At 40.1% G+C, this 26,441-nt stretch overlaps 1 protein-coding gene and 1 long non-coding RNA gene across 4 annotated transcripts in view; one reads left to right on the top strand and one right to left on the bottom strand.

The window, feature by feature from the left end:
• Positions 1 to 3,042: 3,042 nt before the first annotated feature.
• Positions 3,043 to 9,039, bottom strand: LOC125329701. Its single transcript, XR_007205237.1, has 3 exons — positions 8,105 to 9,039; positions 6,604 to 6,652; positions 3,043 to 3,419 (listed from the first exon to the last, which is right to left on the bottom strand). It is a non-coding gene; the product is annotated as an uncharacterized LOC125329701 (long non-coding RNA).
• A 127-nt stretch (positions 9,040 to 9,166) lies between these two features.
• The window catches only part of VCL (vinculin), a 60,425-nt gene continuing 43,150 nt past the window's right edge, over positions 9,167 to 26,441 (top strand). For all 3 annotated transcript variants that reach the window (XM_048311024.1, XM_048311025.1, XM_048311026.1), the window contains exon 1: positions 9,167 to 9,612. In XM_048311024.1, the coding sequence (XP_048166981.1) occupies positions 9,445 to 9,612 (168 nt within the window). In that variant the 5' untranslated portion in view covers positions 9,167 to 9,444. The remainder of the gene's footprint in view (positions 9,613 to 26,441) is intronic.

Consider the following 26,441-nt stretch of genomic DNA (forward strand, 5'->3'; position numbering starts at 1 on the left):
AGTGAAAATATATCTCTAGTGAAGTTATAAGCACTTAATGTTCAGAAACCCTTATTTTGCAATTTACAGCTACAGGTAGCTTTTTTTTTTTGTAAATTCTTTGGAATGGAAGCTGGAAAGCAGAACCAAATCAGGCATCAAGGTTTAAGCCTTTTGAGACATAAAATAAAACTTTCAAACAGCAGCCACAGCAACGTCTTCTTACAGAATAAAGCCCAAAATTTCTTCAGTTAGGTAGAAACAACTTTACAAGTTGCTACATTTCCTATTTTGAACAGCTCTGAAATATAAAGGTGTAATTTAGTAGCCCTTCTACTAAATCTTTCACTGATAGCACAGTAGCAGAATCACTATGACTCGACTTTAACATACATTTGAGAGACTTGTGAATTGAAATTTAGGAGTCCTTTCCACTAAAACTTGCACTTTTCATCAACTTGAAAAATGTTGATGCTTTACCTAATGACACATAAATAATATACTCTTACATGTACCACCATACGACCTTAAAGGAACTCAAATTCAATTGCTGTTTAGACAGCAGAGTCAGTTCAAGAGGTTTGAAACACAGTGCAATCAATTCTCATTTGCTGACAGAACAAAGGATATTTCCTTTAAAAAGTTTGAAAAGAAAAATAGAATCTATTGCTCCCAACTTCACCTTGACAGTGTCCCAGGACAACAAGTACCCATGTCTCTTTCACAGCCATTCTTGCCTGAGCTATTCTAGAAAATGTATAGTTCTTTCAAAATCAGTAGGAAAAATAGCCTACAAATTATTTTCCTTCCTAAGAAGTCCACATCCACAAGAGGAAGGCTTTTCTAATGGCATTTCAATTTGTAAGACTTTGGCGTAATTTTCCTTGTTTGTTTCTAAAAGCCAGATTTATCCTCATGCTAACAAAAGGTCCTACGCCCAGTCTATAATGCAGTGAACAAGGGTACCACTTACAAACAGTGACCCACTAGAAATGTGAACCACATTGCACTCCCCTTCTCTGTCAGCTGCCCTTGCTGCTTTGGCTCTGTACTCCTTTGGCCTGTAGGTCACTGCTTCTCCATGTGCCTGGCTGACACACAGCTAGCGCTGTGGATCATGGAAATCAGATGCCTTAAAAATCTGCAACAGCTAACTACAAGTGAATCTACCAGCAAGTAAAATCTGTTGAGCCTTCACTTTTTTGGGGCTATGATACATGGAATATTAAAAGCTCTTCTCAAGCCTTTGAATCAGAATTTGCAGAATGTGGGGTCTAAATATTGGTGAATTTATTTCTATTGGGAGAAAATGTTCTGGCAGAATTTCAACCAGACTTGGCACTGAGCCCCAGTAATTTTCTCACAAATGTTCTTCATATGGGTTTTCCTGATAAAACTGTGATCCCAACAGATTGATATCGGCAGAGTTTAGATACACACTTGGATCTGGAATAAGTGCACTACTACACACTTAAAATAGAATTGAATAGCCGCACTTCTGTTGTTCAGGCCCTAGACAGTTAGCATAAACCATGCTTCTTTCTGCAATCACAGTGCTTGTATTTCATTCCATCACTCTGATGAAAACATGACAGCAATTACCTTTCTGAACAAATTCCTAAAAGCTCATATACTTCCAACTATTTTGTCCCTTGCTGTGCTGAGGATGGCTTCCCAGGCTACTACGGCTGCTTCTCTTCTCCCATATTTGGAAGTTGGCCTTCAGCATGGAGATCCCTTGTGGGTTTGTGTTTAAATTCCAGAGTCACTGTTGCACATTACCATTTCCTTCAGCTGATGTAAATCAAATACAGTATGAGTGAAAAATGTGAGTCTAGGCTTGGCTAACTGCTCTGCAAGGGGAACTGTGAAGAAGGCAGAAAGTTTGTCTCAGGAAGCAGCGTTTCACAAGCACAGCGGGACATTGCTGAAGCTATTGCCCCTCTTTTGGCACCAGTTTGCACACACTTTACCATTGAGCTGGCAATGCTGACACAGTATGCAACAGTAGACAACTCACATGGAAAATCTTGTTGCCTGGCATCAGGAACATTTTTCTATACACAGAACCCAAAACCAAAACAGGAATTTCCTTTCACCCCTGGCATTTTAGGGCATTTGCAGGAAACTTAGTTGTTTTAGAAGCTCATAATTTTTGCTTCTCATCCTCCAGCAGCTTCAAGACAGCAGAACCCAAACAGCTCCGAATTTCAAAAAATGTTACAATTTTTATGAATCAACTGTTGCATTTTGTAAGTGGACTGAATACTTATCATATTGCATATAATGCCTCAAATAGGAAGTATTTTGAAACATTTTAACAGAACTAATAGTTTATAGCCAAGCTCCTTTAGGACAGGATTTCCTATCTCTGAATATTGACATGGCAATGTCAGCTGTGTAACGGGGCAAAAAGCCACTAACATTTGACACCTACAGGAAAGCAAGGCAAAGCACAGGGATCTTCCCTATGGATAAGAGATTCACAGTTTAATTTCTAATAACTAGGAATCTAGCTATAGAGGAGAACAAGAGAAAGATGATCATGTTTTTGGTATATCGAAGAAATTCTAAAACAAAACTTATGGACATAACATGCCAAGCGAACAAATTTTTCAGGCCCAGTAATGTAGCATGAATTGATGTCATTCTGGATTCTTCCCTTTGCAGCAGGATAAAACTCTCACTACAGTCCTAATGATCTTTAAAACCGTAAGTGCCAGTGTTGAGTACACAGTCCTTTTCATAACACCACTGCATTTTATGTGGAACAGAGAACAAAAATGTTCACAAAGCAATCTTACAATGAGTCCTACTGAATTTTCCCCAAGTACAAGGTCCAATTATATGAAAATAACTGCAAGTTCAGGATCTGGGGGCAGGAAGAAGGAAGTATTTTTGCATCAGGTTAATTGCCTTTATTGTAATTACGTGAAGCTCCTCTGAGACACTTGAAGAGTTTTAGTCAAGATGTTTTACTGAATACAACACAGATAAGAAACTCAAAAGTGTGTCAAAAAAGTATATTTATTCTGTGGATTTATATCTCCACTGTATATGGAGGGAGTATATACATAGATACAGAAATTAAGTGCCATCTAGCATTTTCTCTTTTAAGTTTAATTTGGCCATTTAGTGTTTGCTGATGTTAGTAAACTCCTATACCTACTAATATATGGCTACAAATCTTTAGCCTGCATACTAAATCAGGTAATTATATAAGCCATAAAGAACCCATGAAAATGTTAAAGATCTCTACAATTATGCAGTTAAAAACCAATCACATACAGGCATATATTGAAAGAGTTCATTATTACTCCTTATAGTACTACTTAATTTCAGCCAGTGGCTTTTCAAGAAGCATTGGCCACTCTAAAGGCTTTGACTTTGTGGTGAATTTGAACATAAGCAGAATTGCGGAACCCCCGAGCCTGTTCATCCTGGAGGAGGGAAATAAATAACTTATGAGACTCCAAATCAGCAGAACACTTAAAATTTCAGACCAAACTTACATTTCCCAATACACACGTGCTTTAATACTTGAATAAATCAAACCCAGTATGAAGAACCACTAGGAAAGGAGTTGATACATACAAGCACCTAATATTAGAAGTTGGGAAAAAAGCCTGCAGAAGCACCGATGAACATGTAGCCGCACCCCAATTAAGTATTGTTTAGATTATCTTGGAAACTGATTTGGATACAGAGGTCTTGAAATGGAATTGAATAGAACTGCATGCAAAAAATACTTAGCCAAGGACTGAGTATCAAGATGAGTTCTTGCAAGGCAGACAAAAAATATGAGAACTTACTGTAGGCATCTCACCTGAGATATCTGACCATTTGAGTGCAAAGTAAAACAGGGGAAGCTTAAACTGATCAACAGGAGTAATTTAAAACAGCCTTTCCTTTATAAGGAAATACACCAAGACCATACAAGAAGCTAGTTGCCACATCTCAGCTGATAGATGCAGCAGCTCTGTAAACTGCTTGATGACAAGAGTCTTACTGCTCTCACAAACATGTTCTTGGAAAGGAATCGGAGAGCAGCAAAGGTCATTTAAAGCCAAATGACAACATCCATATGAAGTTTAATATTATTAACTTAAAACACATTTGAGATCTTCGGTTTATTTGCCTCAATTTCCCTGTGTCAGTGTGTAGAAATGACCATAAATATTAGCCAGAATCACTATTTGCAAAATGAATGTTTAAACTATTAAAATGGTCACCTACTGTGAATAAAGGACTTGGATTGTTTACCAGGTAGTCAATTATATTGACAACCTCTGAGCCAGTATACGAGTCAAGCTCCTGAAAACTACCTGTTCCTTTATGAAAAACCAAAGTCTACTGTAGGTTCATAGTAATGATAGCACAAGAGCAGAACGACCTTTTGTTTGCATTTACTGTGAATAGACTGTATAATTTTAACTGCACATACAGTACCATACGTGCTTTACATGTACATGATAATATATTTTCACTGGCAATTTTTTTAGAAGAAAAGTTGGAAAATGTTTTTTTGAATCTCATCCCTAGTTAGCAATTTCTAGAATAAATACACAAAAAATACATATTTAATATGCTTACCTTTCTTTTCTGTATGTTTCATGTTCTTAAAAACATTCTCTAAATTTTGTTGTTACAATTGTTGTGATACTTACTCCACAAAAAACCCACTTCAGAATGCAGTGTAGCTAATAAAGTATTTTGGGTTCAGAACAGTTGACACAGTAACAGAGAAGAAAAAATGAACCACATTTATACTCTTGGTTTCCCAGCAGAACTTCTAGCAAGAAGCCCCTTGCAGGAGACAGGGAATTGGTAGCAACCTTCTCTACTGACCTAAGCCCCACTACGTCTGCAAAACAACAGAACACAGCTAAAGAAGGGCGGCTGGGAACCAAGTGGTGTTGTGTGATGAAACAAAGTTCGTATTCTATTCAACAAAGGAGCTGGATGACAATTGTGATGTAAATTTTCCAGCTGTAATAGGCTGCTCCCATGTAGCTCAGATAGTGACTGATGATGAGTCAGTGTACAAAAATTCTGAAGTAGGTATCATTGCAGTTCCTAGAACACAGCCAGCCAAGACGCAGAACTAAACAGAACCTAACCTGGTTTCATGGCAAAACTTATCTAAATAATGGCAAGCACTTTGGCAGGCCATCGTGGTGAAGTTACACTATCAAACACCTTAGTAATCTGCTCTTTCTTTCTCCAAGGTTGTCATTTATTAGCCATGAAATGTATTCCTCCTGTGCCCGTTACCTACACACTAGAGCAGTATAGTAATACCATTCTACAACAAACTCATGACAAATTTAAAATTTATGTTTAAGGTGGATTTTACCACAGAATGAAAAAAATCCTTATTATTTAAAATTCAATCATCCATTTGTTACCCCTTAGATTATCCAAAGTTAATGCTTGATAAGAGGGAAATGCAGAACATCCACTGATCAATAGTAGCCTCCAATCCTCCAGAAGCTGATAAAAGAGACTCTAAACCTTAAATTTCAACATATGCTTAAATCTTCATAGGATCAAGACATTGATACAATCCAGTTTATGCAATATATGAAGATAGCATTCCTGTACATTTTCTCAGGCAGCTAATTAGTTTTTACTCAGAAAAGTTAGAAGTTGGTGCAGTAAAGGAACAACATCGGATCATTCCAGGGAAAAGTGATTAATCACAACCAAGTGTATTTGCCTAGAAAGCATAATTCTTCTCTGCTGTGGTACCTAATACTGAAAGTAACTACTGTAAGACAGAGGCTAGTGCTTCGAGCTAATCAGACACACTTCACTTCAATGAAGTATTAATACTAACAAAATACCTTATAATTGCAGACAACTGCAGGTTCACGAAGCTCTGCAAATAGTTCAGTTCCACTGCTCCTGCCACTTGCAGCTGCAGTGCCATGTACCCTGAGCATGGGACACAGAACTCTCCAAAAGACACGGCGGCAGAGGATGCATTGCAGCTACGCTTTGTGTAAGCACACGGTGTCCTCCCTTTTTCTACCTAAGCCTGTTACTTCTGCCATTCGAGCATCTCACTTACCTCAGTGGAAGTAAAGAGAGAATTCCTTTGCTCTGTTAAAAGACTTGCCAAAAGAGGAGAATTATTTGATCATTTGGGTCAGAGAGACATTATGGTCCTAAAGACAACGGAGATTTCTGTCAGAAGAGTCTGCTGACATCAAATTCTCTGCAGAAATGGGTTTAACTGGACTCACCTGAGTGCTTATGAAATACTAAAAGACTTGGAAAGAATGCCTTAAAAGCTAATCCTTTCATTCTAAGCACATTAACTTATTTGAGATGCTGGTCACCACTGCCATTCTAATAATATATACTACTTCTTAATAACGCTAACATTTTGAGTGTGTGGAAAGGAAAGGAGATTTTGCATCCCTTTGTTTTGTTTGATATGCAATACTTTATTGGAAGAGGACAAAAGAAATCACATTTCCATCCTGGGCTTTATAAACAGAAAATACCCCATCTATTATTACTTTCTAACCATCTACTAGGACCCAATGAATTAATGATTAATGTAGAATCTGGGGAAGCAATATCACAGTAAGAAACTGAACTTTTTGAAAAAAGTACCTGCCTCAAAGCTGTTACTCATATGGCATCAATGTCACAGCTGTGAATACTGCAAAAGAAAGAGAAAACACTGAAAATTTAGTACTTCAAAAGAAAAAAAAACAACCAGAAAAGCAGTGTTACATATATTGCCGTTAATTGCACAGAATTTTGCTGGATGTGGCTTCAAGAATTAGGCAGCCACAGCAACAGCATAGAGGAAATTTGTGATAGGCATGCAGTACAGTTACATAATACAGAGAATAAAATTTAAATTTTGTATGGGCAAAAATTACACCAATATAAGCAAAATAGTGAAACAAACCCTTAATACCAACACATCCCAAATACAAGTAGATTTTGGTTCTGTAGGTAGGAAAAGTTTCAGGAGGCCACCAAAAATTTCCATCTGTTCTGTATTTCAATTTGGCTGTAGCAACTGTACCTATTTGAGCCACCAGGTCAGACTTCTATAACGATCAGATAACACTTTTCCATTATATATGAAGACATATGCGTGAACATGCATATTTCAGCCATAAGTCAGTATACACAATTCTAAATCTAAAGCAATTATTTTTAATCAAAGTGCTTAGCTTATGTGCAAGTCCCACAAATGACTAAGTATGTGGGGTTTATTAAGTTTGTATACTTCCATAAAACAGAATTTAGCAGATTATTAGACATGGACTAATTGCTTTTTGTAATTCCCAGCTCCTGCACACTGCTGTCCAGAAGGATTTTTATCTATTCTCATTATAACTGATCCATAGTATGTGAAAGAGGAACTGCTAGGAATGTGTATACTAAAAATGGGACCTGCTATACAGCCAATAGCAAACAACATAAACAACTCTTACAGTGCACAGTTCAAATAACTTAAAAGACTCATCACTGCTGAAAGACTGATACTGTAATTATGTTTTGCATGCCAATAGCATAATTTGATTATCTGTTATCAAGCCTACAGGTATACTGCTTTGCAAACCAAACGGGAGTGTACAACATGGAAATTCGTAATATGACTTCTACCACTGGAGAATCAATAAATACACAGAAATATAATTCCCAGCATACTGAAAGAGAACAGTAACCAAACCAAACAAACTTCTGAGCTAAAGGTGTTGCTAAGATTTCTTAACCCTGAACAAAATCTGTTTTTCATCGCTTTTTAGGCCTACAGCTTGTAACTGTCCCTGTAACTTCAACCATGACAATGCTGGTACAAGTTACAAAGAGATCCTTGAGCCCACACCAGCCTTACCAATTTAATTGATCTTTCTATATGTCCCTGTGTCTTCTGGTAGGCCCGGCTGCGTTCAAACATTGCACAGAAAACACACTGTTTGCTCTGGAACATTTCAGAGTGCAACCTAGTCTGACAGGGACATTGATTTATGGCTTAAAATAGCAGCAGCACAAGGATAAAAACATCTAAAAGCCAGCAATAACTTTACAAATCAGAACCTGTGCTCGTGTCATCAAAGAAAAGAAGAAGGGCAGAGCGTAACTCCTTACTCACGTTTTATTTTATTACCACGAGTGCTGCCAGTGCCACAAGAGACCCTGCCCGGGGTACGCCGGAGGGCGGGCAGCGCTCGTGAGGGCTCACAACGAGCTGGGCTGGGACTGGCAGCCACGCTCTCACACCGGCGCCACGGGAAAGCGGGGATTTATGTTCCTCTCTGACCACAGTTAGTACTCCTTCTCCCAACACCACGCCGCTCACCCAAGCGTATTTAAACAAGCTCCTGCTGTTACCGCCAGTCATAGCGGTAAAACCCAAGCCGAGGTTCACTCTCCCCGTACATGCCACCCCAGGCAGCCCCACGGGGCTGCTGCCGCTGCCTCAGCGCTGTCCCGCCGTGTCCCCTCAGCCCTGAGGGGCAGCATGCGGGGGGCGGCACAGCGGGGACAGCCCTCCCCACCTAAGGCGAACAGGGAGCGGAACGGCAGGGACAACCCTCCCCACCTGAGGCGGAGCGGGGGTGGAAAGCAGCGCCCGCAGCCTGTCGCCACTTTTCCTCAGTGTGGGCGGAAGCTTATGGGGCCGCGCCCAGGGCGGGCCGCGCAGGGCGGGCTGCGGGGAAACCGCACGCCCCGCACGAAAGGGTGCGCCCCAAGCAGCGCCTGGGGACAGCTGGCCCGGCCAGGAGCGCAACCTCCCCTCGGCCACCCCCATCCCAGCGATGCCCAGCCCCACACACCCGGCGGGCCTCCACGCTCCGCCTCAGCCCAACGGAGCGAACTTGCGCCGGCAGCGGGCGTGGCGCAGGAATCTCGCCGCCCTCGCCCCCCGCTATCTCGGCACCCTGGCCTTGATCGTGTCCTTATATGGACACCAGAATGCCTGACGTCATCTTGACGCTGGGAAACCAGCGCCCGCGCAACCAAGCTTGGTTGGGAAGGAGGGTGGTGCGGGAAAGGCAGGGGGTGGAGGGGGAAGGAGGCTCTGGAATGTTGATGGACGCGGCGTTGCGCCACTGGGAGCGGCGGTCCCAGCTCAGCCATTGGGCGAGGCGGCCGGGGGCGGGAGCCGCGGGAGGGGCGGGTTGTGGCGGTTGAAAAGCCGCCTGGCTGAGGAGCGGCGCCAGTGCGGGGTGGGCGCTGCTAGCGGGCGGCAAGGGGGCACCGAGTTCGAGTCCTGCTTCCGTGAGCCTGAGCCGGCAGCCGCTTCTCCGTGTGCTGTACTCCGCACCGGGGCGAGGGGAGGTCGGAGTGGTCGTTTGGTTTTCTGTTCTTTCTCTTTTTCCTCTTTGTGTGGAGGCCCCGGCTTTCTCCGTGGGGCGCCAGCCCGCAGAGACAGAGTTTGCCAGGAGTTTGTGCTGAGTTCGGGCCCCGGCCCCCCGCCCCGCCGCCGCCATGCCCGTCTTCCACACGCGCACCATCGAGAGCATCCTGGAGCCGGTGGCCCAGCAGATTTCCCACCTGGTCATCATGCACGAGGAGGGGGAGGTGGATGGAAAGGCCATCCCAGACCTCACCGCCCCCGTGTCGGCCGTGCAGGCCGCTGTCAGCAACCTAGTGCGGGTGAGTAGTGGCGGCTGGCCCGCCTTCTCCCGGGAGCGACTTTGGCCGCCGCGGCTAACTTGGGAGTCCGGCGGCGCCCGCCCGCCCCGGGCTGTCGCGGACAGGTGTCCCGGCCTCCGCCCCGTGAGGACGGGCCGGGCGCGGTGGCGGGGCCCGGGTAAGGGTTAAGTTGGAAGTCTGTCTGGACCTCTGCGGCTCCCGCCTGGAAGCCGCCTTCGTCTTCCCGCTCCGGCTGGCGAAGGAGCCGGGAGAGCCGCGCTGCGGAGCAGTGAGTTGTCCCAACAGCCAGTTGCTCACCGTCTTGGGGCGAAGAAGCCTTTGCCCACCTGAGGAGCGGCATCACATTAAAAGTGCAGTCAAGCGCGGTAGTTGCTGCTGTTCCTACCCGCCCCGAAACTCCTCACAGATGGCTCTGATACGCTGTGTGGTTCTCTGCTGCCTAGGAAACTCTATTTTAAGTGTATGCGCTATAAAAGGCAAAATAGTTACTTGGCGTGAGCCTATCCTAAAAAACCCAAACCCAACCAATAACAAAGCTCAAATTTCCCAGGCATTTGGGTTTCATTTTTAAATTGGTGACGGCTGGCCGTTCCTTATCAATGCAGGAGTTGATGCAGGACAGACCTGTGGTTTCCAGGCAAAGTCTGGAGCTGTAAATTGTTCTTGTTACGTAGCCTCGAGTATGAGTTACTGTTCGCTTGTGGGAAGCTAAAGGTGATAGAAATTTGGCCTCACTCTCTCGACATCTTGAAGGCAGTTATGCATAGCATGTCTCTTTAAGATTTGAGTACTTGCAGTATGGACACTGCAGCTTGAGAAGTGCAAGTGACTAATACATTTGAAATGTTTTAGTCCTATTAGCACTTTTGTAATCAACAAAAGAATAACGAACTGTTGCAAGACAGAAATATTTTCTTTGATATAGAAAAAGCACTGTGACATTGCCTACTCTTCTATTGCATTGAGAATTACCTGGTGGTACTTACATTCACCTTTGTTAAGCTTGTTTACAGATACTGAACTCATTTTTGGACACCATGTGTTGCTTGCTCATTTTGAATCCTGTGAAATTCTGAAGTAGTTCTTGGCAAGAAATACCCTTTGCCAGTAAACTTTGCCTTAAAATGAATAGCTGTGCAAGTTAAAATACTGTGTCACTGCTAACCAATGTGTTAATGCACTGAAATCATGAGACTTGTGGGCATAAGAAGCTGTCAAGATGACTAATGTGTGTGATGTGTTTATCACGTTTTGGCCTGTAGTACTTGCTACCGCTAGAATAACTTGCCACTTAGAGGTTTTGCAGTTTACTACAGTGTAACTATATATCTTGGTCGCCATGACTATAAATATTACAGACTGTCTAGAATACTTGTGCTTCCTGCTGACTATAGAAGACATTCTTCTTTTTATGAAGAGCACTTGTTCTTCAGCAATTTGCTGATGTAATAGGTGTTTTGGCTGTAAGGGTGTGAAGCCTGTGTATATGAAATACTTTTCCTTGAAAGGAAGACATTGGAATAATGCTTTGCTTCTGTGAGCTAACTCTGTAACACTGGATTGTGTGACTGTTTTTCCCCACCCCACCTTTCTCTCAAAAGAAACTTGATGTGATAAAGTCTCATTTATTAGAGAAATGCAGAAACAGAATTGGTTTCTTTCTGCAGCTTGCTAATGCTAGCTCTTCCTTCATTTTGGACTGTTTTGGAAGCCTCTGGTTCTCTTGCCTGCTAGTTAGATAAAAAGAAAGATAGTTGAATTATTTTTTCTGTGTTTATCACAAAGAGCAAATAGAAGTGGTGTAATCTGCAGTGGTAATTACCAGGAAGATGCCGTGGTCTGTTAAAATGCAGCTTTGACTACATTAGGAAAAATGCAGAAGAAAGTTCTGTTTCTTGTCTGGAGCTGTGTTTTCAGTGCATCATTCTGAAGTGTAAAGGTGATTTATGAAACAGCAGTTTCACAGGAGCAGGAGAATTTGTGCAGACAGGTTCTCGAATTACGAGCCTTCTGGTGGCTTCCCAGGTGACAGCAAAGATGGAGTTGTTAGTACAACCAAGAGAGTAATGTAGCTGCTGGCTTGTTGCGTTGCTTGCTGTCTGGTCAGGGTTCTTAGTGTAGTGTGAGTATCACAAAGTACATAAAGGAAAGTACTGAGGAGCAGGGAGTTTTTAAATGATAAATTAATGATAATAAATTAATTATTATTAATAAAAATAATGATTAATAATTATAAATTATTGATAATAGCAGCACTACTTTTCAGTTGCCCAGCCTATAGTAAGGATTCTGCAGTTTGGAAAATGCAATATTTAATTGATTTAACTATTGTGTCTGTATTTAACTGCTGGTAGCAGTGTTTGAAGTGTTGAGACCCATTCTTGTGGAAGGCATAGAAGATGTACTGTGAGAGAAAATGGGCTAGAAAAAGACTATATGGCTATAAGGAAGGACCTATGTGCGATAACTTGAGCATTCCTGAGACGGAGTTAGATGGAATACACTATTCAAGATGGAACAGAGATTGATAGATATGAGAGTCTTAATTTAGGACTATTAGATGAGTCAAAAGGGAGTCCTGCTCCTAAACATCCTGACTACAGACCTCTGTAAGAGAACTTTCCTTCAGCATGCATTCCTGTGTTTTCTGTATTTTCTCTATTTTTCTGTATTTTCTGTCCTTCATGGTTATCCTGTATTTTAAGGCTTGCATGAAGCCATCTTAAATTACATGGGTTTTTTAATGTAAAGTTTGCACACTCAAGTAGAGCTACCATAGAGATGCTTCCTTGTCAGAACCTAATTGTAAAGTAATTCTGGGGAGGAGATAGTCCAAGTCATTGTTGAAGTTAATGAAATAACAATCTTTACAAGTTAGTCTCTCCTGTGGTAAAATACCAAAGAAAGATTTGGTATTCTGTTTGCAATATGCAACAGTTTGATTCCACTGCATCTTGATTATTCTGTTGAGGAATAGCTTTTGCACAATAATTCTGAAATAGTTTTGAAGTATTTTGGTGAAATTTCTTCACTGTGGGATAAAGTCCTTGTTGCCTGTGCAAAAATACAATGTAGAAGTAAGCATCAGGAGCTTTTTTGCCCAAAAATCAACTTGGACTGGAGCCAAGAATTTGAGGGAGAGGAGAGGCTTCAGATACCACAAGACTGAATGTATTACATTGGTCCTTTTTTTTAACTGAAAATCCTAATGTTTGTATTGGCTTATATTTAAAGTGGATGTGTGCCTCTTATGGAAAGGTTGGCGCTTGGTATTTCTTTAGGCTAAAAGATGTGATACTGTAAGTCAACAGAAGTGGTGCTGTTCGTGGGTAATAGTCAAGGCTACCTAATAGATATGGAATAATTTTGATCTTGCTAAATATCCTATTAGTTCAGAGGAGAGTGAAATGAAATTTTGAGTTCTAAGTTGTCAAACTTCTCAGGGAGGAAAAGAACCATGTAGTGATTTTCTAGCTGTTTCAGGCTTTTTTTTTTTTTCCCTAATTGTTTGATTTTTTGTTGGTTTTATTTTTTTTTTAAAAACTCATCAGACCTCTAGCCTATTTTAAAAAGAGGGATTTTTATCAAGGATGACTGCTGATGACGCAGAAATGGTAAAGCAATCACACATGTTATATAAATAGTTTTATTTCATGGAGGAGAAAAAAATTGTGAGTATGAATTTATAAGCATTTATGTTCAGACCAATGTTATATTATTGCCAAACAAAGCAAATTCTGCTCTGATGTTGTAAGCTCCATACTGCCTTCTATGGATTCTGGCATTCTGTCAGTACAGGCACAGCCCGCTCTGGTCACTTTTCTGCTGTTTCAGACAGAACTGCCTCAGAGCAGTGTTGCTGTTGCCCTGCCAAATACCAACAATACCATGGGTGAAGCTGCTGAGTTTGACAGATTGGGCAGTAATTCTCTGCATGAAAATTAAGGTAGTAGAAGGGACTTGGAAGGTAGACATAATTTAAAATACTGGAGCAGGCTCAGCAGCTCAAAGAGGTGTTGGTTTTTCAGAGTCCAGGCTGTTCAACAAGGTCAGTGGTCTGAAAGATCTGACCTGCTTTACCTGAGACCAATTACTTGAGACCTACTCTGTTTTTGTGTCTTTCATTTTCATAGAGCTTAGGACATCTGAGCAAAGTGATGCTCCTGTGAAATCTTCATAATGGAAGATTTAAGACCCTAATGGTAATAAATGAAGTGGCTGAGATCTTTCATAACAGAGATCTGCTCTGAAAAAATAGTGCTTGTCTATTTGATGATGCAACTTCTGCCTTTCTATCCTCTGTGCTGTCCTTTTGTATGTGGATCTGTTTCACAAGTGTCTATATGCAGCCAGTTTCTATTACATTATTTTTTAATGGGAAAAAATTGCTTTACTCTCTATTAAATGACTTATGACCACATTTCTTGAGAAGGTGTTACTGTTGGATGCTGTGATATGCCTTTATTTACCTATTGAGGTTTGGAGGCTTATGAAATGTTACTGACACCTTTCTGTATCTCAGTTAGTAGCTTTGACTAGCTATGTCAGGCCTGGCTAGGTCAGGCTAATCATCAGGAAGGGTCTCTTAGGTTATAAATATCCTGTCTCGTAGTCAGGGTTTATCAGATGTTTCTTTTAAGTAGATCTGGGCCAAACAGTATTTAAAAATGTAAATAAAGGCAGTCTAGAGTAAGTTTCAGCTTAACTGGAGGTTGTACTTGATGGGAGCAAGACCCTATAGTACTGGGTCAGACAGTCATGTGTGTCAAAGGTTTTTGTGACTTCCTGAAGTGGTGAGGTCAGTCTCTTTAAACTGCTGCCAGCTGAAGCCCACCCCATCTAGGCACAACTAAAACTACCCAGATAGCTCTTAAAACAGATGGAACTTGATACCAGTACTTTGGCAGAGACATGAAGTTTAAACCAAACAGAAAAGTTAAGTTTGGGAGTATTGCATTTAGTGTAGCTATTGCAGCTGTCCTATCTCTTCTTAGCAGAGGAAGAAGCAGTAATCACCTGAAGCCACTGGCATGTTCCGGCTGTATATCCACGGGCCTCTGACAGGTGAGAAGTTGCCTGGGGTTGCAGGGCCATTTGGAACAGGCTGTCCATCTTCCCTGGACAGGCTGTAAATTGCCTGCTGATACCTGCAAACCACCAACTTGGAAATCACCTGTTTAAATGAATTTGTGAGGAACGCAGCCTGCCTTGAAATCCTTGTCATTGTCATGATTCCAGCAGCAAAAGTCAAATACATGGATAAACACCTGGAATGAGGAGAAATGGTCTGATTGTTGTGGAGAGTGGATGGTAAAACAGCTTTATTATCCTAAAGTTTTCTTTCGGCATAGCTGACTTGCCTGTAACTCAGGGTACAAAGAGAGGAGTGAGCTGTTGTGAGCACCTTAGTGTTTCTCTTTTTTAAGGGGAAAAATCAGCTTGCAATATGTTTCTATATTTATGTATCTCAGAAAAGGATGGAGAAGAAAGGAAAAAGATAAGCTTTTTTCCCTTGCAGAATTTTCTGTGCAGCCAAAAGATGACTCTAAAGGGGGTTGTGGCTTCTGCATTTTTTCTTGATGTTTGTAACTTGTTGTGGGATATGTATAGATCTGTGCCTCCCCATCTCCAGTTTATTATATTGTTACATTTTGAAGCTGAAAGAAATGGTCAAAAGAGCAGATCTCGTGAGAGAATGAGTCTTTTCACTACAGGTTTCTATGTCTTATCTATGAGTAATAGAAAACTGTGATTAGTGTACAAATAATAAAAATTTCCTTTTTTTTTGAACTAGAGTATCCTTCAGTGTACAGCAATTTCTTCAGGGATCATTTGCCATATTGTGGGAACTGTCCATATGCTCTGAGAAAGGGGATAAACCCCATTAGGGTGTGTGTATGGGAGGGGCTGGGAGAAGAGTGATTAATCAGACAGAAAGCAACTTTGTAATAACAAAACACCTCATAAACTGCTTTCTTGCTTTTATCTGTTAGGAATCATCTTTACTTAAGTGATTAATTAGTTTCTGGTTTGAATGGAATAATCTCCTTGTTCTGTTACTGCGTTTGGATACACCAGTCTCCTCCGTCAGCTTTAGAAGGATTATTTTGTTCTCTCTTCCTTTGAATGTGCATAGAGATGGTGAATGTCTCCTCATATGCTGCTTAATTTTTGGGCATAAAAACTGGGACTATTATTGTGGAATGGATAGTCTTTAAGTGGCAGTTGGACTAAAAAGTTCCATATGCCAAGAATCTGGTGAATACCACTCCTGCTCTGGAGAACTTACTATATGCTTTCTGCTGCATAAGTCAATTATACCACCTCCTGTGGGAGGAGTTAAACCTGTGTTAAGGGCCAGTGTTTTTAGCAGTTTATTCTTCCTGATTTCTTCTAACTTTAGAGAGTGATGTAGTTTTGCTTTGTACTTTGAAACAAGAAGATGCTTTTCTCCATATAGTGATATTGGACTGTAGATGTGGAATTCCTTTTAGAGGCTAATGAAAAATTAACCAAACAAAATGGTTCAGATATGTGTAACTTCAGAACATAAATGAAGTAATTTATAAGTGTTTTCCCCTTCCCAATGTAGTTGAAATTTGGATTTATGAAACAAATCTTTGAGAGGACTAGGTGGGTGTGGATCCAGACAGTGGTTTTAAAGATGTGTTAGCAAATGTGGTCTTAATGCTAGTTACTGGAAATGATGCCAAATGATTTTTCAAAGGAGAGAATAGGCCAATTCTAGTCAGTTCTTGCCTTGAGTACTGCTTAATTTTGGTAGTGGCTTTGCATGTAGTGAAGACTAACTTTTTATCCCTGCTTCTCTGTTTTCCACTTGCGTGTGTTTCTCCTGAGCTCCTGTTTCTGACTGCATTGCTGTACTGAGCCTTACTGGCTTGACACTACTCACACTGAAAAGCAAGTCAGGCTGGCAAACTAGACCTTAAGAAACAATGTAATTTTTTTTCTTTAGTGACAAATTATATTTTATCGCTTGCTCAGTCAAATGCTGAGAAGTGGTTCTTGATACAGAACTTCTCTACAGCCACAGTTCTTAATTTCTGTGAAGTGATAGCCCTCCTGACATTTGTCTTTAAACACAGCAATAGGAGTATTGTTGTTATTGAATTTGAACAGTAAAGTGTTTTTGATGTAACTGTATAATTGTTAAAAGTTAATCCACTACATTAATTGTAATGTTTAGTTGTATAATTTCTTCCTTAATTTTTATGACAACAGGTGAGAGAATTAACTCTAAATATTGTCCTGTAATTGGAATCTAGAGTAACAAGTGTTGAGCCATGGTAATACACCAGATGAGTGAATATTGCAGCTACCTTCATTTCAGAAGGTACTCTGTGGATGCAGGGTGACTTGCTGCATGGGGAGATAAAATGATGAAACGAAGGCTGGATCTTTTTTACAGTTACAAATATTTCACCAATAAGTATTTCTTCCAAACACAAGCCTAGCATCCTAGCAGCTCAAAACTGAACTTGGGGGGGGGGGGGAATTGGGGCATGATCCTACATGCATAATACTTGGAAGTAGGTCTGGTTTGTCTCTGGGGTAAATCAGACCCTAGTGCTTCTGTGAGGATATGAAAGACTGACTAGACAATCAATAGAGGGGGCAAACTTTTCCTTTGCTTACTTTGCCTAATAATTAAAGTCTACTGAGGTGTGACTTGTACTTGCCCATATACTGAGACTAGAACCAAAGATTTGTGTCAAAATACATTGAACAACTCACTTTGTAACAAATCTCTTATTCAGAAGTCAGTATTGTTCTGATGCTTCAGGAGAGCTCTTTACAACATGAATAATGAACAGCAGTGGATAGTGAAGGGGACAGAAGCAAAAAACTGAAAACCTACTCAATATCAAAGCCTTTCCCGAGTTAATGAACCTGTCAGCATGTTGACTCTTAGTTGATGATATCCAACTCTTCCTCTCACTGAGAAAACATGTGTTGGAACAGTTTCCCAGTATCCTGATTTCATGGGTAGAGTAGGAAACTGGTGATTCATGATGGGTTTCTCCAGTAAAGAATGGAGAAAAGAAACAAGCTGTTTCTGTTGGTGTTGGCCTAGGATACTTATGAGGAGACCTATTGTAATAATGTGGTATTGCATTCTCAATCAATGGTTATACCCACAGAATAGCAAATGTAGTTTGAGCTTCTTTCACCAAATATAAATTTTCCTTGTACCAAGCTCTCAGTGGATCCTGGGGACCTGGGATTGCTGAAGGCAGATTGTGCTGGTTTGGAGAAATTGGAGGAAAATATCCTCTGATAGAAGGCAGGTTACAACCATCCCTCCCCCACCAGGTTCAGGGTAAAGAGCTTTCCTTAGAGGAAAGTGAAAGAGAGAAAAAAAACTATTTAACAAACACAGAGGAAAAGAATAATAATGCTGAATAAGAAAACCTCTCTCTGTGAAGAGAAACGTGGGAAGATTTCAAGAGTCCTTCTGTAGGTGTGGTCTCTCTCCTCCTCCTTGGAGTTGGGTCAGTGCTGTCCCACCTCTGGGGCCTCGGTGGAAAATTCTCCCAGTGTGTTCTGATGTTGAAACAGTCCAGAAGAGAAGAAGGGAAAAACCGAAGTCCCAGGAAAACAAAGTTCAGCTTTCTGTCTCCCTTTGGAGAAAAGGAGCCGAAAGCTGGCTGAAAAGCAGGAAGGGTGCTTCCTCTGCTCTTCTCGCTGCAGCAGCAGAATGCAGAGGAGTGTGTATCTGTGTCCTTGAACAACTGTTTTGAGGAGTTTGCTTGGTCTTTTTCTCTCCCCCCTCTTGGGCTCAGTTTAAAGGCACAGAAAGGCACAGGATTGATTTCTGGGCATAGAGCAGCAATAAGGGATATACATCATAAATTCACCCCAAGACAGATTTTCTCAGAAAAGACAGAGGTAAGTAAGTCTTTGAGTACATAATTTTGTGTGTTTTGGTCAGACACCCATACCTATCCCATGGTGGGCCTGCATTTTACCTGGTCTTTATTTTGCTGCTGTATTTACACAAGCATTTTTTGTTGTCTTTCATGCCCCTCCGGAGGTTCAACTCTAGATGGACTTTGGGATGGACCCCATCCTTGTATGCTCAGCTAATGTCTTTGTTCCTCCTGGCAGGAGTACTCTGTTCATTCCAGCAGGCCTCCTGCCACTTTTCCTTGTCTTCCTGCTCATAAGGATGAGCCAGCTTGGAGTAGGTGATCTTGAAAATCAACCAGCTCTCCAGAATTTCTCTTTCTAGGACTGTATTCCATATGATTTCTCCAGTTAGGTCCCCGAAGAGGCTAAAGTCTCTTCTGAATCTCGGGCTCAGATTTGTCTAGTTATTTCCTTTCAGGATTCTTAATTCCACATCTAATGGTCACTCCATCTGACATTGGCATTTCCAATCAATGCTTCCCTGTTTCTAACAGCAGAGCACCTCCTGCCTTTGGCCCCTCAATTTGTATCTACTAACAAACGATAATTAGAGCTTACAGTCTGTGAAAGGAAAAGTACAGGCAAGCAGTTTTTACATTAAACTGATTTTTTGTGATGGCCTGGGAAGGTTTGATTTCAGCAAGTATTGCGCTTAATATTTGTCCTCGGGTACATATGGTGCATAAATAAAATTATGAATAACAGAGCTGAGAAAGTACTGCTTTGGTGAACTTTACAAGCTTTATGCTCAGATATCTTTGTGTATGCAGCTTAAAATGTTTGCGTATGTTGCAGCTGTTCTGGTCTCATTGCTCAGTGTTTAACTTCTGTTTGTGGGAATAGTAAAATACAATGGTATTCAATTTGAATGGCATTTTTGTAGCTGAATCTTAGCATGAACTAGTCAAGCCTGCCCCTTGTTAAATGCTGAAAAGCATGCAAGAAAACAGCTGTGGTCATTAATTTCATAAATGGGTATAGTCACAGAAGTGCCATAGTAGCAGTATAAGTAAATGGTGGTTAGTTCTGTACACCTGAACTGAGAGAGGCATGCTGATCAGCTTAGTTAAGTCATTGTATAGTGGCAAACTTTAATGAGTGTTTTTAGCCTTTTTTTTTTAACTGAGTGCATCAGAATGGGAAGCTTGTTAAAGGCTGAGCCAGGGAAGTCCATATCAACTTCCTTGCCCATTCTCATCTTTCAGCCATTTGCTGGGTATCAGCTGTTCAGTTTCAGAAGTCTGACTCTTACTGTCAAGCTGGGGAGCTGTTAAAAGCTGTCATCTAGAACTTATTTTAGCTGAGCTGCTTCCTCTCCTGTCTTCCAAACTTTTCCTGAGTTTGGAAGAGGCTGCATATTGCAACTGTTTTAGATGAGGGAACCATTAATAAAACTCCCTTCTCTTATGCAGGCTTTGTTTTGTTCACCTGTACAAATACTTGCCAGAAGGAGCAGAAGCTAACTTTAACTAGGCTGATAGTGAGTACACGTGAGACACAGATATGTTGTGAGCTGCAAGAGTTTCTGGGTGGATTTGGTTCTTGGTGACCACAAACTTGATGGTTAGAACAAATGGACTTCTTATAAATGAGTATAGTACCTGTCTGTGCATAGGCAATGAATAGTTAAGCTCTTCAGCACAAAATGGGATATAGTAGTACATAATTGAGTGAAACAATTAATGTGTTAATTGTATGCAAGCTGGCATGTTCAGCCTTCCTATTTAAACTCTGGAAACCTTGTGAGTTGCTAACAAACATTTGTGTACTTGCTTATTGGAGGTTTTTGATACTGAAGTGTGTGATGCACTGAATATTTATCTAAAGAGTTATCCCTAGAAAAAGACTGCTGCATCAAGCACCCACATGGAAGTTACTGGAAGTTTAACTTGTTTTGGTGTGCTTGTTTGCTATTAAAATCATAGGGGTTTTTGTAACTTTGGTCAAGATTAATCACAAAAGAAGCTTCGTGTTTCAGCCTCTGAATGGGTGATACAGGTGTCTATTTGCCCTTCAGCTAAGTCTTCAAAAGCTTTTGTTTTTACACTTGATAAGTTTTCTTCCAAGTATTGAATGTGCTCTGTGACCGCTTTCTCAAATTACTGCATAACTCTTACAAGTTTTTAGGTGAACTAACGAATTAAACTGACTAGTGTTTGGGCTACAGTAAAAATCACTTTCATGAGCCTAGCTGTCTTTGCAGCTTTTGCAGCACAATAGTTGTGCTGAATAACAGAGATGAATAAATGGGGTTTCTCTCGAACTACAGAGTAGTGGCAAAACGGTCACTTTTTATTTAGCTTACCCTGATAATATGACAAAATAATGGATTGTGAAGGGCTAGTAATTGCCAAACCACTGGCTTAACTGTAGCAAGTAAAGTGCTCTTTGAGTCTTTGCCACACCTATAAAATTCTGTCTTTCTCAAAAAAAATCAAAGGTGGGAACATCAGTAAATTTTAGGTAGGTTTCAGTTAGACTTCAGTTTTTCTCTGAGGGGAAAAAAAAAGTAATAACATGGCATTTCTTTAATTTTTCTTCAGTTAATGCTGGCAAAACCTGCATTCGTTAGCTCTCAGACTACATTCCACTGGCCCTTGAGCTGTCAGACCAGCTGAGTCCAGCCCACCACCCATGCATCAGGAAGGAAGGAATTTATCTTTCTGTTGATCTGATTTTTGGTTTTTTTCCTCCTCTTCCCGGCTTGACATTTGTGATGATTGTAGTTCAAAGCTGGGGAATAGAAAGTGTTTTATCTGTCAAGTGCAAGTAAATTTCTTGCATAGCAACTTTGCTTTGACAATTTGGAGGAGGGGCTGGGGGATATAGTGGAATATCTGGCCTGTTCTCCAGTTACTCAGGGTAGTGAAATGCTAAAGATACTTTGTGACCCTGAAGTGGTCACTAACACTACAAAGCAATGTCGCAGCAGATTTTTATGTAGTTGTCTTGCACTTTTTTTGTTGCAAAGGACAAACTTTTCTGCATGTGGTTTTTTAATTATAAGCATCACCGAAATATTTAGAACTGACTTGGTTACTGTGTAGCAGTGGAGGTAATAAACTGAAGGCATTTGTAAACTTGATGGATCTAGCATCTGCTCTCAAAACTGAATGCAATTCCTTTCTCCAGAGAGATTTTCCTGTTAGCTTGCTAGATGGCCCAAACCCTTGTATTTCTGTTTAACAGTATAATGGTTGTTCAGAAAAGTGGTTCTCTTCTGTTCTGTTGCTATTAAATTTGGAGCAACTTCCTCAAATACAACAAAATGTTGGGAACAAGGAATTGCTTTTAGTTGGATCTGCAGCAGTACTGACATTTCTTTTCCTAACTACATTATTGTCACTAATACAGAAACTTCATCTCTAATATATTTATTTCACCAAGATTTAAAGACCTTTTCATTAATGTTTGTTAAACTTGTAAGGGGATTTTAACAGTTAGAAAGGGCCCTTTGATGTATTTTTCCTGCTGTGGAGTTGATTTGTCAACCTTCTTGTACTGTGACACAGTTTTGGTTTACTGTTACATGTGAAACGGATGATTTTGTGTGTTTGTATAGTGCCTGGTATGATGGAGCTCTAAAATGCTAATAAATTGCAGTGAAGAAAACAAAAAAAGCTGTTGTTTTAAAGAAGTTGAACTTTCTCATGTCTTTTTATGATTAAGTATCAAATTTAAATATTCCTTTTTAAGACCAGTTTATAGAGGCTTTGCTTCTCTGCAACTTCTGAACTAATGGTGACTAGGTTTATTCCTTTTGTATGCAAGAGGTGAACCCAGGCTTTGACCAACTTTGCCAATCACAGAACTTAAGCAGTTTTAGTCTACATATTTAAATGGCACTGGACTGTAACCTTCAAATTGCTTGCTTATATTACCTAATTTTCCCTCATGGTGTCAACAGAGAATTGAGTATAGCTCTAGCATTAAGCTACTACTGGTAAAGTCTATCCTGTCAAGCATGTGCAGAATCCACTGCCTACAGTAACAGGGCCAAACAAATCCATTGGTATAAAGAGAATTGCCACAGATTTCAGTATTATGTGAGCTAGGCTTTCCAGTAGGGACTGCAAGGGTAGGAGTAATGCTTTCATAATGTTTTAATTGGGTGAACATAGAGAAATTCAATGTAATCTATATTAATGTTAGTCCAAAGCACTGATTTAGAAGTAGGGTTGCTTCAGCAGTGATTTGGGTGGAAATAGGTTTTAACAGATCAATGCTGACTGTAAAAGTGGCTAAGAGTAGATTCCACTCTAGATACATGGAAAATAATAATTGTTCTGAGAGAGGAATTAGGTCTGTAGAATGCATTATATGATAAAAATTCTCAAAAGAATCAGTGACAACTCAGAATTGGATTATACTACTCTTACTGGTTATGTCATTCCTTAGTAGAAGATTTTAACTACACTGGTAACACTTACTTCTATGCCATAATTTATAAGCTTTTACTACACAAAACCCCAAACCCTTAGTCTCTTCAAAGTGTATATTGTTTTTCACTATGAGTCAATAAAGAAATAGCAAATGCCATTGAAAATAATTGCTTTTAAAGCTTTTTTATGTGAGAGTGGTTTGTTATATGGCCTTACAGTAAGCTTAAGACTTATTAAAAACTAATTTTAACAGCTGAATAAGTCTTCATCTAACTTGAACTAATGCTGAAGCAGACACAATTTGATTTTTAGTATCCTCTATCAGTTCTTTCTGCTGAGTGTCTGCTTTCTAATACTTTGCAAATTCTTTGTGGTGACTCCGCATGGAAGTGGGTCATCTTCTACATGTTGAATTCCTTTCCAACCTGGTGTAAGTGGTCATGAGCACTGAAAGCAAAATCAAGCTGGAAAATAATCACATGATATCAAGTTTCTGACACACGTTTTCAATGGTGCTGTAAATGAGTCCCTTGGAAAACAGCCTACCACATCTATATAAATTCTCTTTAATGTAACTAGATACTGTTGTAGCTAATTAAAAGATTGCATTTAACCTGTGAGCAGTGATTTACACCATGAACTTAGTGTGCACTAGAACTAACTATTAGTCAAGTAAAGTGAGGTTTATGAAAGACAAACTGTCCAGTGTGCTACAGAGGGTGGATAATTGCTATAAAATATTGTGTAGCATGTACCTTGCTGGTCAAGATACATTTGCTGTGGCAGAGCTTATTGCAAAAGATCAATGCTGTGAGTTTCTGTTGCTTCAGCCATATATTAGTGAGCATGTAAAGATAATCTTAATATATTAAAACATAGTGATAAATACTACTTTTATCAATAAAGGAATTCTACATGAGTGTTTTTTTTTCTTTGTCATGCTTATAAATTCTGTTTTTCTGCAGAGAACCGTTCCTGCCATGAACTTAGGGGAAAAACAAAAAAATCTGTTCTCTGGAACCACTGATGCTCTAGGTGGGAGCTGGTAAGGGCAGTGGTGCCACTGTTTCTGTGGAAAAGGGAAAATCGGTGTTGAACAGTCTGGTATTCAGAAGTCAGTACAAGCATATAACAACTGGAAGATCCTAAAATTCAGGGCCTAGTAGCCATCCTACGTTTTCCATTGTGGCATATTAAAATGCCTCATTTAGGTAACAGTACCTGTTAAATCAGCAGTGTTTTCATAAAGTAACATGGGTTATAAAAGGTAACAACAGATTTTGTAGTTAACTAAATGGCAAGGTGAAATTAAGGCACTTGTATTGGACATCTGCCTTGTAGCTCATGTAGTCAGTTACTACTTGAGTAAATTTCAGATGCAGAACCATAGAGAAAGAAACTGCTCTAGTGTTCTACGTTTGAAAGTTACCCAAGAAGTAGCAGAGAATACATTTTTTTGTCTTTGCTTTTATTCAGCTTCTTGAATATCTGTGCAAACATGTGGATAAGTGGAATACTAACTTATTATTGTTACACAGATCACAACATAAGCTAGTTTGCCCTTCTGATGAAGGGAAAAACAGGCTGGGGAGAAAGTCAGTTATTACCTATGTGTAGCTATAGCTTGGGTTGATTTAGAGACACTGCAGTACAGTATTTATCTGTATCAGAATCACAGATTCTCATAGGCAGCCCTGCTGTATCTGGAGCCAAATCTGCCTTCCATTTGATATAATCTATGAACTTCCTATGGTGAGACCCCTTGCTACTACTTGACTACCAACAAGGCCAAAAAGCCTCAAGATTAGTGAATTTTCTGGATGTTTCTACTTGACTTAACAGTTGAAATGCTGGAAGGACAGGATACAGCTCAATTACCTGGGTCAGGATGGAGATTCTTATCTGCCAAAACCCTCTCCAACATGGAGGTATTAGCAGATTGTCAAAGATGGTGTAAATCTAGCTGCAGAATCATGGTGTTCAGTTTCTTGTTTTTTAGACAGGCATCTGAATAATGAGAAAACGTGGCTCCAAAATCATGTTTTCTTTTAATACAGTGCTAATATGTGTATACACCTGCAGCAGGATTTATGTTAAGAGGTGCTCTGAAACTTGTGACCACAGATCTGTGTACATGGAAATGAACTGGAAGAGCTTTTGGAGTCTGCATGCTGTTTGGTATGTGGTGTTGTCTTTAGATTTTCTTGTAAGGTAAAGGTAGCTACTTGCAGCTGTCAGTCTCATTGGTAGACTACAGTTGCTGTATCTTATTTTTCCTGGTGAGTTTTGTAAATGCCCAAGGGCCAGAGATGACTTACATGAATTATGTTATTTGACTGAAGTAGAGTTGTCCTAAATGTCCTAAAGTAATTTTAACTTGAAGTACTGGTCTTGAAAAAGAAACTCTTCTCTTAATAAAATAACTCATTTCCAAATTATAATAGTTCTGTAAAAAGTCTCACATAATGAGTATGTGTTTGTTTCCCATGTGTTAAGTTAATCCTGTAATTAGCCAAACCATCCAGGCCTTAGCTCTGTACTGGTAAAGGAGTTGATAGGTACTAGCAGCATGAATAAGTCTTTTGGTATCCAAATGATGTTGCTTTCTATTTTCCATATGGTTCTTGTTTTATAGTTCTGTATTTTGTGAACAGCAGGATTTCCTTAGCCTTAAGCCAGTTAAATTTTTCTTAATCACCAATGTAGACAGGTAGGTCAGTTTGCTGCTGTTGGGGACCAGATGGCTGGTGTGTTCTAATTTGCTTGCCAGATGACTTTGAAATTGTACCTTGCTATGGCTGGAATGCAGTCTCCAGGGCAATTATGAGAAAACCAGGAGTCACTATGCAGCTTCCATGCTGGCTGAAAGGACAAGTGGATGATAGGCTCTGATTCAGCAGTCTCCTTAGCGTTCTGCCTGGCTTCAAGGAGGAGTCATGACTGATTCACTGATGGTATATGTGCAGTGTTCACTTGGTGTAAACTAAAAGCAGGAGGAGAATTTAGCTGCACATTTCTTTGGAGTTTTTTCCATCTCTAATTGCATTGGCTTATTCCTCTACAGAGAAGTAGAAAACTCTAAAAGCTTCTTAAACCAGTGGTAAACTCACTAATTGCAAGTGACATATCAATCCCATTTATAATTCAAAGCAAGATGAGTAGAATGATGAAGAAATTGGAAATTTGCTTTGTTAAATGCTTCTGAGAGCATTTGAAGGAAAAACAAAAGTTTGTGTTTTAAAAAAAGGTTGTAGCTTAAGACTGACTTTTGCAGGCTTATTGAATGAGAAGGATGAAATTGTGAGGAGTGACCTGTAAACCTGTTCACTTTGATTTTTTTAAAAACACTTCAACATTGCTTGACTTTCCTATTCAGAGTTTGCAAAAGTCATGTGTTTACTGGAAGCTGTTTGCGTGTGTTAATTTTTGAGTGACTTGTAAATTTAGATGAGACAAAGTAATTTCATGATGTACCCCAAAGCTGTTTAACTTGTGTCTGACAAAGTTTGATGCTAG

This window comes from Corvus hawaiiensis, chromosome 8 (genome assembly GCF_020740725.1).
Source record: "Corvus hawaiiensis isolate bCorHaw1 chromosome 8, bCorHaw1.pri.cur, whole genome shotgun sequence".
NCBI classification, from domain to species: Eukaryota; Metazoa; Chordata; class Aves; order Passeriformes; family Corvidae; genus Corvus; species Corvus hawaiiensis.